The 13,327-nt window shown below is 38.3% G+C and overlaps 1 protein-coding gene across 13 annotated transcripts in view; it reads left to right on the top strand.

Moving 5' to 3' along the window:
• LOC122819845 (adhesion G protein-coupled receptor L3-like) overlaps positions 1 to 13,327 on the top strand; it is a 265,919-nt gene that overhangs the window by 213,346 nt on the left and 39,246 nt on the right. For all 13 annotated transcript variants that reach the window (XM_044096839.1, XM_044096838.1, XM_044096837.1 and 10 more), the window contains 3 exons: positions 246 to 368; positions 1,714 to 1,919; positions 4,980 to 5,156. In XM_044096839.1, coding sequence (XP_043952774.1) covers positions 246 to 368; positions 1,714 to 1,919; positions 4,980 to 5,156 — 506 coding nt within the window. The remainder of the gene's footprint in view (positions 1 to 245; positions 369 to 1,713; positions 1,920 to 4,979; positions 5,157 to 13,327) is intronic.

Here is a 13,327-nt window from a genome sequence, read left to right as displayed (position 1 = left end):
TCATTCCAAACTTAACAAAAGAAGAGTCTAAATGGCATGATTAAACATGAGGAATGTATGTGACTGCTTGTTTTATCTCATATTCACTCAAATAACCTCGTGGAGTCTAAAGTTTGTCTTCACAATATCAGTTTTAACTGTAAAATACACAAATTTGAAAGGACATGACCTCTGTGTTCTCAGAGGAACCTCAGGCTTTTATTGATTCCTCAAAGTTTTGTCGGGTTTCTTCTGCTTGCGCGCAGAGCTGGAGGTGGCGAGGATGAGCACAGATGGGAATTTGCCCGATCTGAAGTTTCCACAAACTGGAGGGCAAGGCAACTCGATCCACCTGTCGGCAAACACACTAAAGCAGCACGGGAGAAACGGTAATCATATTTTCCACTGGTGTGCAAAAGTTTGGATTTCTGTTGTGCAACTTCAGCTAGAGGACAGTTAAGGTCACTAAATGAACAAAGTATAGTGGAAATAGTTACGGTTTGCAACACTTTTATTATGACATCATATTGTTTCTTTGCTTTCCAGTAATTTTATTTCAAACATCTCCTAGTTTTGTGGTATTTCCTTGGTATTTCAGCAGCATTCTGCATTACATGCATAAACCTGTCCTTTACACTCTAAACAAGGTTGAGTTAAAAACAATACCTAAGCACTCTCCTTGTGCAGATACTGCCAGCTCAATCAAATCAGGACAGAGTGCGTAGCAGTGCTGGCTGTCTCTCAGCTGGACGCCTGTGTCTGTGTCCAGCCTTGCACAGGCAGATCAGGACAGCAGGGTAGCGAACATTCCTCCATCATCCAGGGCTGCGGCACCCAAATTGTTTCCCTTTTCATTGAAGTGAGTGATCTCGATCGCAGCAGGAGGGGACTTTCTTTGATATCTGTGCTCAAAAGTGAAAATCGCAGGAGGCGAAGATGGAGGCAAAGAGAGAGAAGGAAATTATTAACAAGAAAAATTTGAAGAAAACATATTTGCCGATGCTTTTGAAGAATGCTTGGAGACATCTTTGAATGTTAAATTTGAAGAAATGTTTGGTTACTTGTTGTAGTTTCTCTTTTTTTCTCAGAAAAGTTTTGAGTGATTCCTTTTTTTTTTTTTTAAATAAGGAATATTTTTTTTTACTGCTACTATCAGTCTCAGTGTTATTCCAGTATGTAAAATGCATATGTCAGCTAAAGGTGATGTAAACTGAGAGTGGCATAATTACAATTTATATGTATTATCAAATCAGACAAATAAAAAAGAATATTTTAAATAGATATGTTATGATATGTCAGGCCAGTGATATACTTCACTGACATAAACCCCGAGGAGAATCTGTTGAGTTTATTCAAGAGAAAAATGAATGGAAACTCCACGTAGAAACTCCTCATATTGGGATTTCAACCCAGGACCAGAAAGTTAAAGTTTATAAACTGACAAAGAGCAGATTTAGTAGAACTCTGTTTGTTCCTGCACCTGAAACTCTGCTCCATATATTTTCAAAGCGGCAGGAAATAAAAAAAACCTCAGGCAGTAGCAACTGTTTTTTGACCAAAAGAGGTTTTAGTTTTGTAATTTCAAACAACCCTGCAAAGAACTAAAGCATCCCTTCATGTTCTCACTACTAAAAGGGGAACACAGCAGACAGAAATCTTGAGGAAATACTTGCACAGACGTAAATACTGCAGTCCATCCTTTGTGAAATATTTATCATAACTTTTCTCTTGCAGGTGAAATTCGAATAGCGTTTGTCCTGTACAAACACATCGGCGTTTACCTTTCCACGGAGAACGCCAGCATGAAGTTGGGCAGCGAAGCTCTGGCTACCAATTACTCCGTGATTGTCAACTCTCCCGTTATCACAGCTGCCATCAATAAGGACTCTAACAAAGTCTATCTCTCTGACCCTGTCATTTTTACCATCAGGCATCTGCAGGTAATTTTCTCGTCCTGTATCTGTGTCTGCGTGTGTTTGGACCTGAGGGGAGAGGGATTTGTTTTTACTTAGATGTCAGCGCTGCGGCATTTAATGTGCTCTTTGTCTCTTTCCATTTGTTTACACAGAGAGCACACTTACTTTGGCGCCTTCTTGATAGAACCTTTCATCATCATTTTCTCTCTCCCTGAAGCACATCATAAATGTGCAAATCCCTTCTTAAGACAGTAAAAATAAGTAAATATGAAAATGTCTTATTCATGGGTAGGTGTGACATATTAAATTGCCACAAACGGCGTTGCTCACGAAGGCGGCACGCTGTTGTTCATTGGTTTGAACACCAGCTTGATCTTGTGAGCAAATATGAGCCACATCCAGCCTCACTGGAGGCTGCTTAGTCATCGTGGGACGCCATAACTTCTCCCTCCTGACTCCATTTTCTTCTCCACACTCTACCGCCCTCGAAATATCCCTGTTTTGTCTACAAACAGTGCCTTCAGCCATTATCAGAGATGTTGAACAGCCATAAGAGAGCAGCAGCAGTGTTTTTGTGTGTTGAAAGAATGCATACAGCAGCAGAAAAATGGGAAGAGAGCAGAAGGATGACGATGAGTAAAAGGACTATAGCTCAAGGATGTTCAAATTAAATGGTGGGAAAATGTCAGGGGGATGATGTCAGAGCAGCTGTTGCTCTGACTCACCTGCCCTAGAAGAAAATTGTAATTCCAAGAATAATTTTACTATTAGTCTGATGTTGGGGTACTTTTCCACTCTCTTCATGCAGGGATCAAGTAATTTTTATAAGATGCTGCCCTTTTGCTAACCCTTACAAAGCTTGTAAAACAGAAATGTAGCAAGAAAGTACAGCTACAGTTTTCTTTTTAGACAAAAACCTATGCAGGCACAATCATTCTTAAGGTAGATATTGTGCATACAAGTTTCTTATGTATGCATTCACTTAGTAATCAGAATATCCTAACATTCCTTAGTTAGTTAACTAAGCCCTATTGGATGCAGCAAAATCTGGATGTTAGACAGAACCAGTAAAAGGGACCCTAATGTGTACCCAACATAAGTTGGCGAAATATGGTAATACCTTTTTTTTTTCTTTTTCTGATAATTTTTAGATTTTTGATTTTTACATTGATTACATTGATAGTGTATTGCATTTCACAAAAGTGATTTTTGATTGATCAAGTATTTCCAACATGTAAATAGAAAATAATCAAAAGACAAAATTAAATAAAACAAAAGATAAAACCCAAAGACGGGTAGAATGATCCTTTTACTTGTTTCTGCCAGTTTTAGTCATTAAATGTACAGTTCATTATTAATACGACATAGTGAACAACTATACATTATCAAAGGTGCTCTAACTAACTTTTATTTTTTTTTTAAATTGTTTTTTTACATTGTTCTAACTGTCACCATGTAGACACAGCATGTATGAGACAGATAATGTGTGAAAAGACTCATCTCCTATTGTTGCAGTCTAAAGAAATACACCGCTCCCGACCAAAAACAACCAATCAGAGCCAGGAGGAGGGCCTTAATACCGTCACTCAGTGTCACATACTCACTGCTAAATATGCTTATGGTGGATAAACAACTTAGAGGCACAGGGAACCCATTCATCCACAGTCATCGGTGCCCATGCTAACAAGCGTAGCATTCACAACAGTATCTGCTGATGGGGAAAAGCTGTAGCAGTAGAGAGCAAGGCGGGAGGCCGGTGAGCAATGCCATATGAGATTGTAACCGACAAGCACTAAGACCCGCCTCCCTATGATTAAAAGATCATAGTTTGGTAAATTTTGTTAATTGACTGAGTGTGTGAATTTAGTCAGAATATCTGGTGTAAATTTGGTGCCAACTTTAATCTGTGTGAGATGATTTATTTATTTTTTTAAAAAGGCAACAAAAACAGAAATGTGTCAATAAATAAGTATAAATAGCTTTTAACATTTGATTACAATCTTAAATTAATGTTAAATCTTCGGCTACTACCTGCTTATGCTGTCGCTAAGCAGGTAGCTTACATACAATATTGGCTTCCACTCCAAATTAGATGTAATTAATGTTCATATTTAGCATCATTGGGTATGGCTGTGTCTTGGGGTGGTTTACTATCCTGCTGCCTTCCTGTTTAACCATGAGGTTTTGGTCTGCTGGTCTTCGGGGATGATTATGTGTCCTCTAGTTATTGTTTCGCTTCCCTGCCTTCCCATTTAACGGGCCCAATTAAAGCCATTAATGGTGACGGAGGGTCATCCTATCTCCTTGCAGTGAAATAGTTTTCACAAGGTGTTGAACGTGTGAAGGGTAAATGCAATCAGTGGAAAACTTGCATTCACAGAGGATAAACCTTATTAGACTAATTACCATAGAACAAAAGTGAAACCAGGAGAAAATAAAAACCTCAGATAGTCACAACATTTACAGTACAAAGGGAGATATGTTTAACCTTGAGTGCTGAGAGTCACTAAAGAAAAAGGTGGGTGTACTTGCTTTATTTCTGCAGCTACAGTGCAAAGGACAATTGGACTCGAGAGGGAGCGGCTCTCAATGCATCTATTTATCAGCACTTACATTTTGTTGGGTTATTACGCCGTTGTGTTGTGGATGACTTTTATAAAATGGCGAGCAAGATAGCAGGGAGGCTCGCTTGTCATTAGGGCAGCAGCCCAGCACAGACGGCTGCGGTGCCTATTAAACAGTGGGGCAGTCCATTGTCATGCAGCGAGAGCTAAAGAGAAAGGTCAAAAAAACACAATGAAAAACAGGCATGAGGCTGCTTGATGCTTCCTGACAGTGAAGGCACCTGCTATTCACTCAGAATGGATGCGAAATGCAGTGGGGATACATTAACCTTTTTTTTCTTTTCCTTTTTTGGTGGATTTGTATAATGGCCTAAGTCATTTTTTGCCAAAAGTGATTTTTTGCAAACAAAAGAAGTCAAACATGAATCTGGTGTGATTAGTTTCAGACACCTGCGTTTCAAACAGTGAGTGGGCATGTTGATTCTGCTCGTTTATTATTATGTCTTTCTTTGTCCAACAGCAGTCTGAGGAAAACTTCAACCCCAACTGCTCGTTCTGGAGTTACTCCAAGCGCACCATGATCGGTTACTGGTCGACGCAGGACTGCCGCTTGCTGAGCACCAACAGGACACACACCACATGTTCTTGTACTCATCTCACCAACTTTGCAGTCCTGATGGCCCATGTTGATGTTAAGGTAAAGTATTTGTTCATTTTTTAGTTTCTATCCCTAAAACAAGGTTCATATGTTGTCTGGAAAAGTATGAATTTTGATTTTAGTATTTTCCTAATCTGGACAAGAATAGAGAAAGAGAAAAAAAAAAAAATCTCTTTATATAATTAATAGTAACTCCAGACTTTATTCTCTCTCCCATGGTCGAAAATTAGTTTGCTTTTATTTTATGCCGTTCCTTCTTCTTTTCTTCTTGTCCTACATCTCCTCACCATCCTAAAATAATGGCCTAAGTCATTTTTTGGCAAAAAAAAAAAAAACCTCTTTCTTTCCAAAAGGTGTTTTAGGCAAATTAAATCAATTTTGGCACTTAGATCAATATTTTAGGGAGGTGATAATGTGTAGCTTTCCTTTCCCCCTCATGCCCTTTTTTTTTCCCTCTAAGGTCTTTAGTCTTTTTTTCTTGTCTCCTGACCTTTCCTCATAGTACCCAACTTCTTTTTATGTGTCCTAACCTTATTTCCTCCACAAGTTATTCTTACATTTCTTTTCTCTATTGTGTCCTACTTTCCACTCCTTCCCTCTCCATTTCCTTCCTTCTTTACTTTCTTTGCCGTCCTTTTAAACCTTGAGGTCTTCTTTCATCCTGTCTGTCCTTTTTTTAATTTTTTTCTTTCCCTGTGTCCTTCCTTTTCTTTCCCTTTCTTCTCTTCTTCTTTCTTTGCTTATTTATTTCCCTCCCTTTTCCCAACCCTGTATCCTTTTTTTTCACCGTTGTTTCCTTTTGTCTTTCACCCTGTGCCTTTCCATCGTTCTTTTATCCTTGCCTTACTTCCTCTCTTCATTCCTTGTGTTTTTTCCTTTTTTGTTTCTTTTTTTCTTGTCCTCCTTCCTCTTGTCTTTCCTTACTTCTTTCCTTCTTATCTCCTGTCTTCTAGCGTCGGTTTTTCCAGGTTCCATATTTAAAGTTAATGCTAGAGTAGAAATGTATTTATTTATTTGTAACTTCATAGTAAACTTTAGCATTTTAGCTTTTAAACATATTATGAAGCCCTGAGAATAATGTACAGTTTTTACTTGGAAAAATGTGAAAATGTGCAGGACCCCTGTTTTTGGTATGTGGCGTAGAAGGTAGGATCAAGTTGATCAAAAATGCATGACTTTGGTGTGGTCTATTTAGAGGTATGTTTAGGGTGTGTTGTTAATTAATGTTTTACAGACACCTTAATTTTTTTTATTTTTTATTTTTTTATTTTTTTTATGGCTATGTTAAAAACAGCAGATTGTTATTCTGTATTTATTGTTGAATGTAAAGCAACTCTGACATTTTTTACTGGTATTTGTTTTGGAAAATTGGTGTACAATATTCCTAAATACACATTTCCAACAGTACTATTTCCATTTTACTTCAGCCCTTTGCATGATCATTATAGTTTGATCTTCTGTCTGATGCCACAACCAAGCAAAAAGCTTCATTTTAAGTTAGTCTCTTCAGAAAGTCTACTATCATTGGTCAGCAGTGGGGGAAGCTTCTCCGTCTTTGTTTGAAGTGCAAAAAACGTAGCCACAAGTCCCGCATTGAAAAATGTGTGACGGGATGTTGTTAATTAAAGGAAGAAAACGTCTGGACAAGAACGGTGTGTGTTTCAGGTTGTTTAAGAGCTATTTTTCCTGCGAATTTCAGTGTGAACGTAGGTGACAATCAGCTTGTTACAAACACAGGAAGCAGAGAAAAGCAGCCACCTTTCCTCTTGCCAATTTCAAGAAATAAGGTAGTGACTAATTTTCAGAGAAAATCTCAAAAGTTAACTTTTTTCGCTACCTTGGTTGGTTTGTGAAAAAAGTGACATATTCAGTTGGTGCTTTTTTTCTGCCATTTATTTCCTCAATAAAAGCTTCTAACATGAGAAAATGTTCAAGAGGTAGGCTACCTTGCAACCTACTGTCAAAGATTCTTTCTCTGTTGGAAGTGAAGCTCACATGCAGTTTCCATCAAGTGAAAAGTGTAAAAAGTCAGAGAGGTTGATTGTAAATATATCTGAGAGGATAAATTAGGTGGAAAAAGCGAAGAAAGTCATTGGTCATGGGGGACTTTCTAATCTCACATGGACAGATGACTTAATTGTTTTTGTCACTGGAGATTTGAAGAGCTCAACCGCTGATGGAGCAGAGCAGCCTTTTGGATCTGGCATGGCATCTGTCTCAGCAGGCTATCTCTTCTGAATCAGTGGGAGAAAGAGAGATGCTCTCTGTGAGAGATGCCCCACCTGGCCCCAATCCACAAAATCACCAACCCTGTTTTTTTTTTTTTTTTTTTTTTACTTGTCTTCTCTCCAATCTGGCTTTTTTTGTCTCTTTCTTTTGTCTTTCTCTCAAAACTATGCACAAATAAAAGACAAAATAATATGCATGCAATCTTCCTTGCCAATACCTGCAAAACCCTCTGTTCTCCTTGTGGGAGGGGTGGCTGCAAAGAGCCACTGTTTGTCACTCAGCAGCATGACTTCTGGACCCACTAAGCTCCCTGCAGGGCTGAAGTCGAGTCTGGAATAGCGAGGCAGCGATGAAGAATGGGAGCCTTCACACGATGAAAGCAGAGCAGGACGAAAAAAAAGGGGGAAGCAGTAAAAGAGCTCTTTGAGTTAAGCCAATCCCCCCAACATTTTGAAAAGCCTCGCTAGCTTGTGCCACTGCATTCATCAGAGAAAAGTGGACAGTGGTTGCACCCCAAATCTGAGTGATATTTTTCCCTTCTTGTCTTTTCTATTTTGTTATCTTTTCTACCTTGACGTTATAAAAGACAGCTCATTGGAAACTGCCACTAACTGGGGGCTTTGGAGGCTTTTTATTTGACAAACTGTCACCATGCTTGATCTAAAAGCACAGCGAATGGAGAGAAAATAGATGTATGCGTCTGTGTTTCTTGGAAATAGTGCCAGATAAAGAAATCTCATGAACTGAGGAGGCTATCAGTTTTTTTTTTTTGTATCCATGGCAGCAGAAAACAGCAAGTTTCAGCTACTGCATTATTACTCATAACCCTCAGAGCTACCAATTATATTTTAACATTGTTTATTTATTTGAAACGTTGTAATTGCTTTTTTTTCCCCACTCTGGACTGAGCCCAGTATTACAGTCCTTATCAATCTTGTTTCATGTCGTGATAACTTTTGTGGCAAATGAGGAAAAAATGACCAACATGTTGAAAGATTTTCCTGCTGGTGAACTTTTCTGTTGTGCCACAGCTTTAATATCAAACTATGAGAGCATTCAGTGTTCCCATATATTCCATAGAGACTGAAGAATCCAAAATCTACATTGTCATCACAGACATTTTATCCAACAGCAGTATTTTACTGATGCAAAATTCATTGGGTTCATTGTGGTGACTATTAAAACTAACTTAGTAGGAGAAAAACTTGGTGGAACCTCTTCCTGTTGCCAGAGCATCATAACATGAATACAGCTCTGAGTAAAATATATTTAACAATGTTTACCAACATTTTTCACGTTCACATTTCTATTTTGTTGCTTCCTCCTCTCATTTTCCTAGAAATAACTAATATTATCACAGTTGATTTTTTTCTTATTAGTTAAATACAGTTGTGACAAAATTTCAACACCCATCAATAAGCATGTGTTTTGCTAACATATGTGGACACGGGCATCTTATTATGCCATCAAATTTGGAAAAAATATTGTGCAAACCAATCTCACACCTTGCAGAATCTAAAAAATTTCCTTCAGATATTTAAAAATGAAACATTTCCTTATTGGAACCAATACATGAATTAATTTAATAGCACATTTCAGTCTGAGGCGCCGTCCTCATGAATTTTCAAGGTCACCAAAATACGCAAAATACGTTAAGAAACATCGGTGGATTTAATCTTTTGCATAGTTCTGGTGTGTGACACAAAGTGTGCTACCTTGGTGGATTAAAGCTGATCAACGCTCCTCCATAATTATTCATGATTATTAGATTAGAATGTGTTCCTTTGAAGCTCGTTTGTCTGAATAAAAGACAAAATAGCAATTTTAAGCTGGTATTCTATATACTTTCTATTAATCCCACATTTCTGTATCAAAGATGTTTTTTGTTGGTCTTAAATAGAAATAAACCATCAGGCTGAGTGTAATTATTCTATTTAATGTGCGTCACTTAAAGAAGTGAGTTACTGAAATAAATTAACTTTTCAATTATATTTTAAATTTATAAACATGAGCATAAATAAGTGGTTTATTTAACAAAAAGTTGTTCAATATCATGAATAATGTAATAAGAATAGCCAGAACAAGAAACTTGGTATCTTTTCTGCTTATATTGTCATGCTTAGCACACTGACTGCTCAGAGCAATATACTATGTGGGTGTTTTAATTTACACTACATGCAGCCAGAGAAAATTCTGACCTGTACCTGGTCCTTTATTAAAATAACTCTCCTATGAAGGGCTTTGCAATATTTCAGTCTAAAACTCTGATCCCCGAGGCAACTTTGTAAATTTTTTTCATGTGCGTAACTTGTGTGAGCTCTTCATAACAGCTACATTTAGCATTAGAGATCTTTAACTACCATAATGGATACTGTATTATGAAGGACCATTACAACGGCACAGATTGCTTTCACTTCTTTCTGATTTACAACTGACGTCTTGGACATTCAAGCCAGAACGATAACGATATTTCAGTCTCAGCAGGAAGACGCAGGTGGTCAAACAAACAAAAGTTGAAAGCAGAAGTCGGCTGCATGCAGGATTTTTTTTTCTTCTTTTGTCTCTGGTACTTTGAATGATTGCAGATTTCTAGTTGAAGGGAATGATGTGAGTGGGTGTACTTTAAAGTGACTTTTTCAAGAGCGCAAGTGATTACAGTATTAAAATGTCCCATCACTTCGCCTGGAGCCATTTAGCACGGTTAAAATCTTTGAAGAGTGAGCTCACTCCACTCAACCTCGTATTAGGAAGCAAAGATCTAACAACAGGGATGAACTTGGACCCCACATGAACCTTTCTAATCAAATGATTTGACCTTTGTATAATACCTGATGAAGAAGACGAGTCCAACCTTTTGGTTTTCTTTAGAAATTAAAGGAGTTAAAACGCAGTTGCTTGTGTTTTCATTGTGACTGCTTTTGTCATTTTTATTACTTCTAAATGACAAGTAGCAATGCAATTTCTTAAGGCTACAGAAGACTTGAAATTCATCAGAACTGCAAGTAGAAACTGAGATTATGAAGGAACACAGTTTAGATGTGAACTACAGCATTAGTCAGAAATTTACAAGCAGTGATAGTCAAACATTTAAGTATGAGCTTTTAAGAATACATTTAAACCCTTCTTTTTTCAAGTTGAACACAACATTAAGGTCTAACATCGTTAAGTTGTGGTGTCTTCAGAATTAGGTTTCAATTTGTTTTGCATTTCAGTAAACTGGTTGGTTTCATTGGCACAAATAAAGCTTTATTCGACTTCTGTGTTTAACACATATTAGTAAAGCCATTTTTGCTGTTTTGCTCTGTCATTTTCATGAGTTCTAATATTTTCGTCATGGTTTCTGCGTTTGTTCTGTAACTTTTATTCTGTTCAGCTTGTTAGTCTCCATCAGTGCCTCTGTTCCTTGCCGCGGTGACAGTGTTTTTACTCAGTTAGTCTCACCTCGTTCCAATCCCAGTAATCAGTTTCTCTTCTGTATATGCTTTTAGCTCAGATACTTTTATCTACTTTTTGCTGGTTCCTCTGTCTGGCTTCCCCGGGGTGCTGAATTTTTGCTTTTCTTCTCTCACATTTTGGGGTTTTGTTTGCAGTGCTTGCTCATGAATTTTATTTTATTTTTATCATCCCTTCCTATTAAGCACTTTCATTTGCTGCATTCACTGTCTCAGCCGGTATTTGGGTTATTAGTTAACCAACTATAAAATTATCCACATACTTTTAAATATGATTGACTTTTGGAGAACTCCAGAAGCTTTCTCTTATTGAGCTTCGTCCATTCCCAGACTGGTTTTAAATGGTTCTTAGAAACATTGATCTGCTGGAATGTCCGAGTTGTTGATTTAAGGTGAATAATAATTTCTGTCTTTTGGAAGAAAGCTTAATGGTGGGATGAGCTGCTTGGCCACAATCACCATAAGAATGTTTGGAACAACCACAAGTAGGTTTTTAAGCTGGATACCAGGGGTCTTCAGATCCAGGCGTCAAGGACCATTGTCCTGCAACTTTTAGACATGTCTGTGCATCATCTTTACACCTGAATCAAATGGTCAGATCGTTGGAGAACTTGACTGCATAAAGAGGTATATGAGCCATTTGAATCAGGTGTGTTGGACAAAGGACACATTTAAAAACTGCTGGATGCTGATGCTCGAGGTTTGGATTTGAACACCCCGTATATATATCATTTTACTGCAGATCTACAGCCTGTTTCTCACCCACTAAAAAACATCTTATTGGAGCTTGCAGGGAGGTACTGAACTACTGTTAGGTGACACCATTTTTAATCCACTAGCAGCTACAAAATAATGACAGGCCCTTACAGACGATGAAATGGCTGAAATCTGGGTCACATTAATCACTGTCTCCCAATTCAGACAGTAACTACGAGGGCAGTCAAGGTTAATTTTCTATTTCATGAGATAACTTAAGAGTTTATGTACACACACGCCAAAAGCAATTGTTCGAGATAAATCTATCTTAAAAGCCATGGAGTAAGAGTGGTAGAGACAGTGTCTTAGAACACAGTGTGACATTACGTGCGTGAGCTGAATGCCAACTCCCACCATGCAAGCTGTAGTCTTTCTCTGAGCCCTTTAAAACGTGACAAATTTGCCAGCACCACCGATTCGAGCGCCCTCTCTGCAACTGTTCCCTGTCTCCATGAAGCTCATAAATCCCTGGTCCCATACCTTAGGTGGATTTGTCACATGACTCCTTGCAGTGGGCAACCACCCTTTAGCGCAACAGTCTGCCCCGCCTGACAGTATTTCATGAGTCAAAGACTGACTGTGGAGGCACACTGGGAGATTTATGCATTTTAATTGGATTGGCTCCGTGGCCCCCATGCTGGGAGTGGTTCTTTGTGGTATTGATTCTCTGTTCAGGTCTTTGGCTTTTTTACATTTCATAGAACTTTGTCAGGACTTTTTGGCTTTAGAAATAGGATGTTATGATAATAAAGTGCATATGATACTATATCAGGCTTCAATGAGCTGCCCAGAATGATCAATGTGCAATGCACGAGGCTTATTGCCAAGTTTTTTTTGTTTTGTTTTTTTTTCCTTTCTTGTTAGGATCTAAGTCAGGTTCTCAAAAAGCTTATTTTATGCAGTACACCAGTAGATAGAGGCAAAGATTTTTCAAATCTCATGCTGCTTGAAAAATATGTTTCCTGGGAAGTAAGAGAAAGCGGTATCTTAGACTTTCCCCACTCTTTTGACATGCTACTACAGTACTCAAAGGATTTTATTGGAATTTTTTAATAGAATACAACAGGAGTGCATTGTTCTGAATCGTATTTTTTATTTTTATTACAAAGAAAAATCTGAAAAGTGTGGCATGCATTTCAGCCTGATTAAAATGACCTGCTCTCTTTTCTTCCTCTGCACACTTTGCAGTCCTTTATGTTGGACTGTCACATAAAATCCTGAACATGATCAAATCTGAAAAAAAAAAAAAAAAAATGAATTGCATGAATACTTTTGGAAGTCTCCACAAATAGCATTGGCGCTGTTAGATCAGACAGCGCTTGTGACACCGAGGCCGAATCAGTAGAGTGAATTACTTCCGCCCACTTTAGAGACCCTCGCAGACATTTCCATCGCAGAGGTTTGTCAGTTTAAAAATAGGTGCAGAAGCTCTACAGATCCCATCATTTGCCGTCCTGCCTGGGAAAAGCCTCTCATAAAAGGAACCTTTTCAGTTGAGACATTGTGTCTGCTGTTGCAGAGGCATTATCCACCTCTTAGAACAAAGAAATCATTCCACGGTAAATCCATCACCCAGGTGTAGAAACACTCCCTGTCATACTCTTTTCTTTTTTTCTCTCTCTCCTTCCTCTTCGTCGTCTCTTTCTCTGACCCCCTCTTCAATTGGAGGTGAGATGGAGATGGATAGAGCCTGCAGCCACAGAACATCCCAAGAGGACTCCGAGTCCCCCTCACAATGCGCCACGACTAGTACCACCCACTGCATCAATGTCA

The sequence above is a fragment of the Gambusia affinis genome, linkage group LG18 (assembly GCF_019740435.1).
Source record: "Gambusia affinis linkage group LG18, SWU_Gaff_1.0, whole genome shotgun sequence".
In the NCBI taxonomy this organism is placed as follows: Eukaryota; Metazoa; Chordata; class Actinopteri; order Cyprinodontiformes; family Poeciliidae; genus Gambusia; species Gambusia affinis.
Note: the sequence above shows the minus strand (reverse complement) of the source record. Positions and strands in the feature narration are given on the sequence as shown.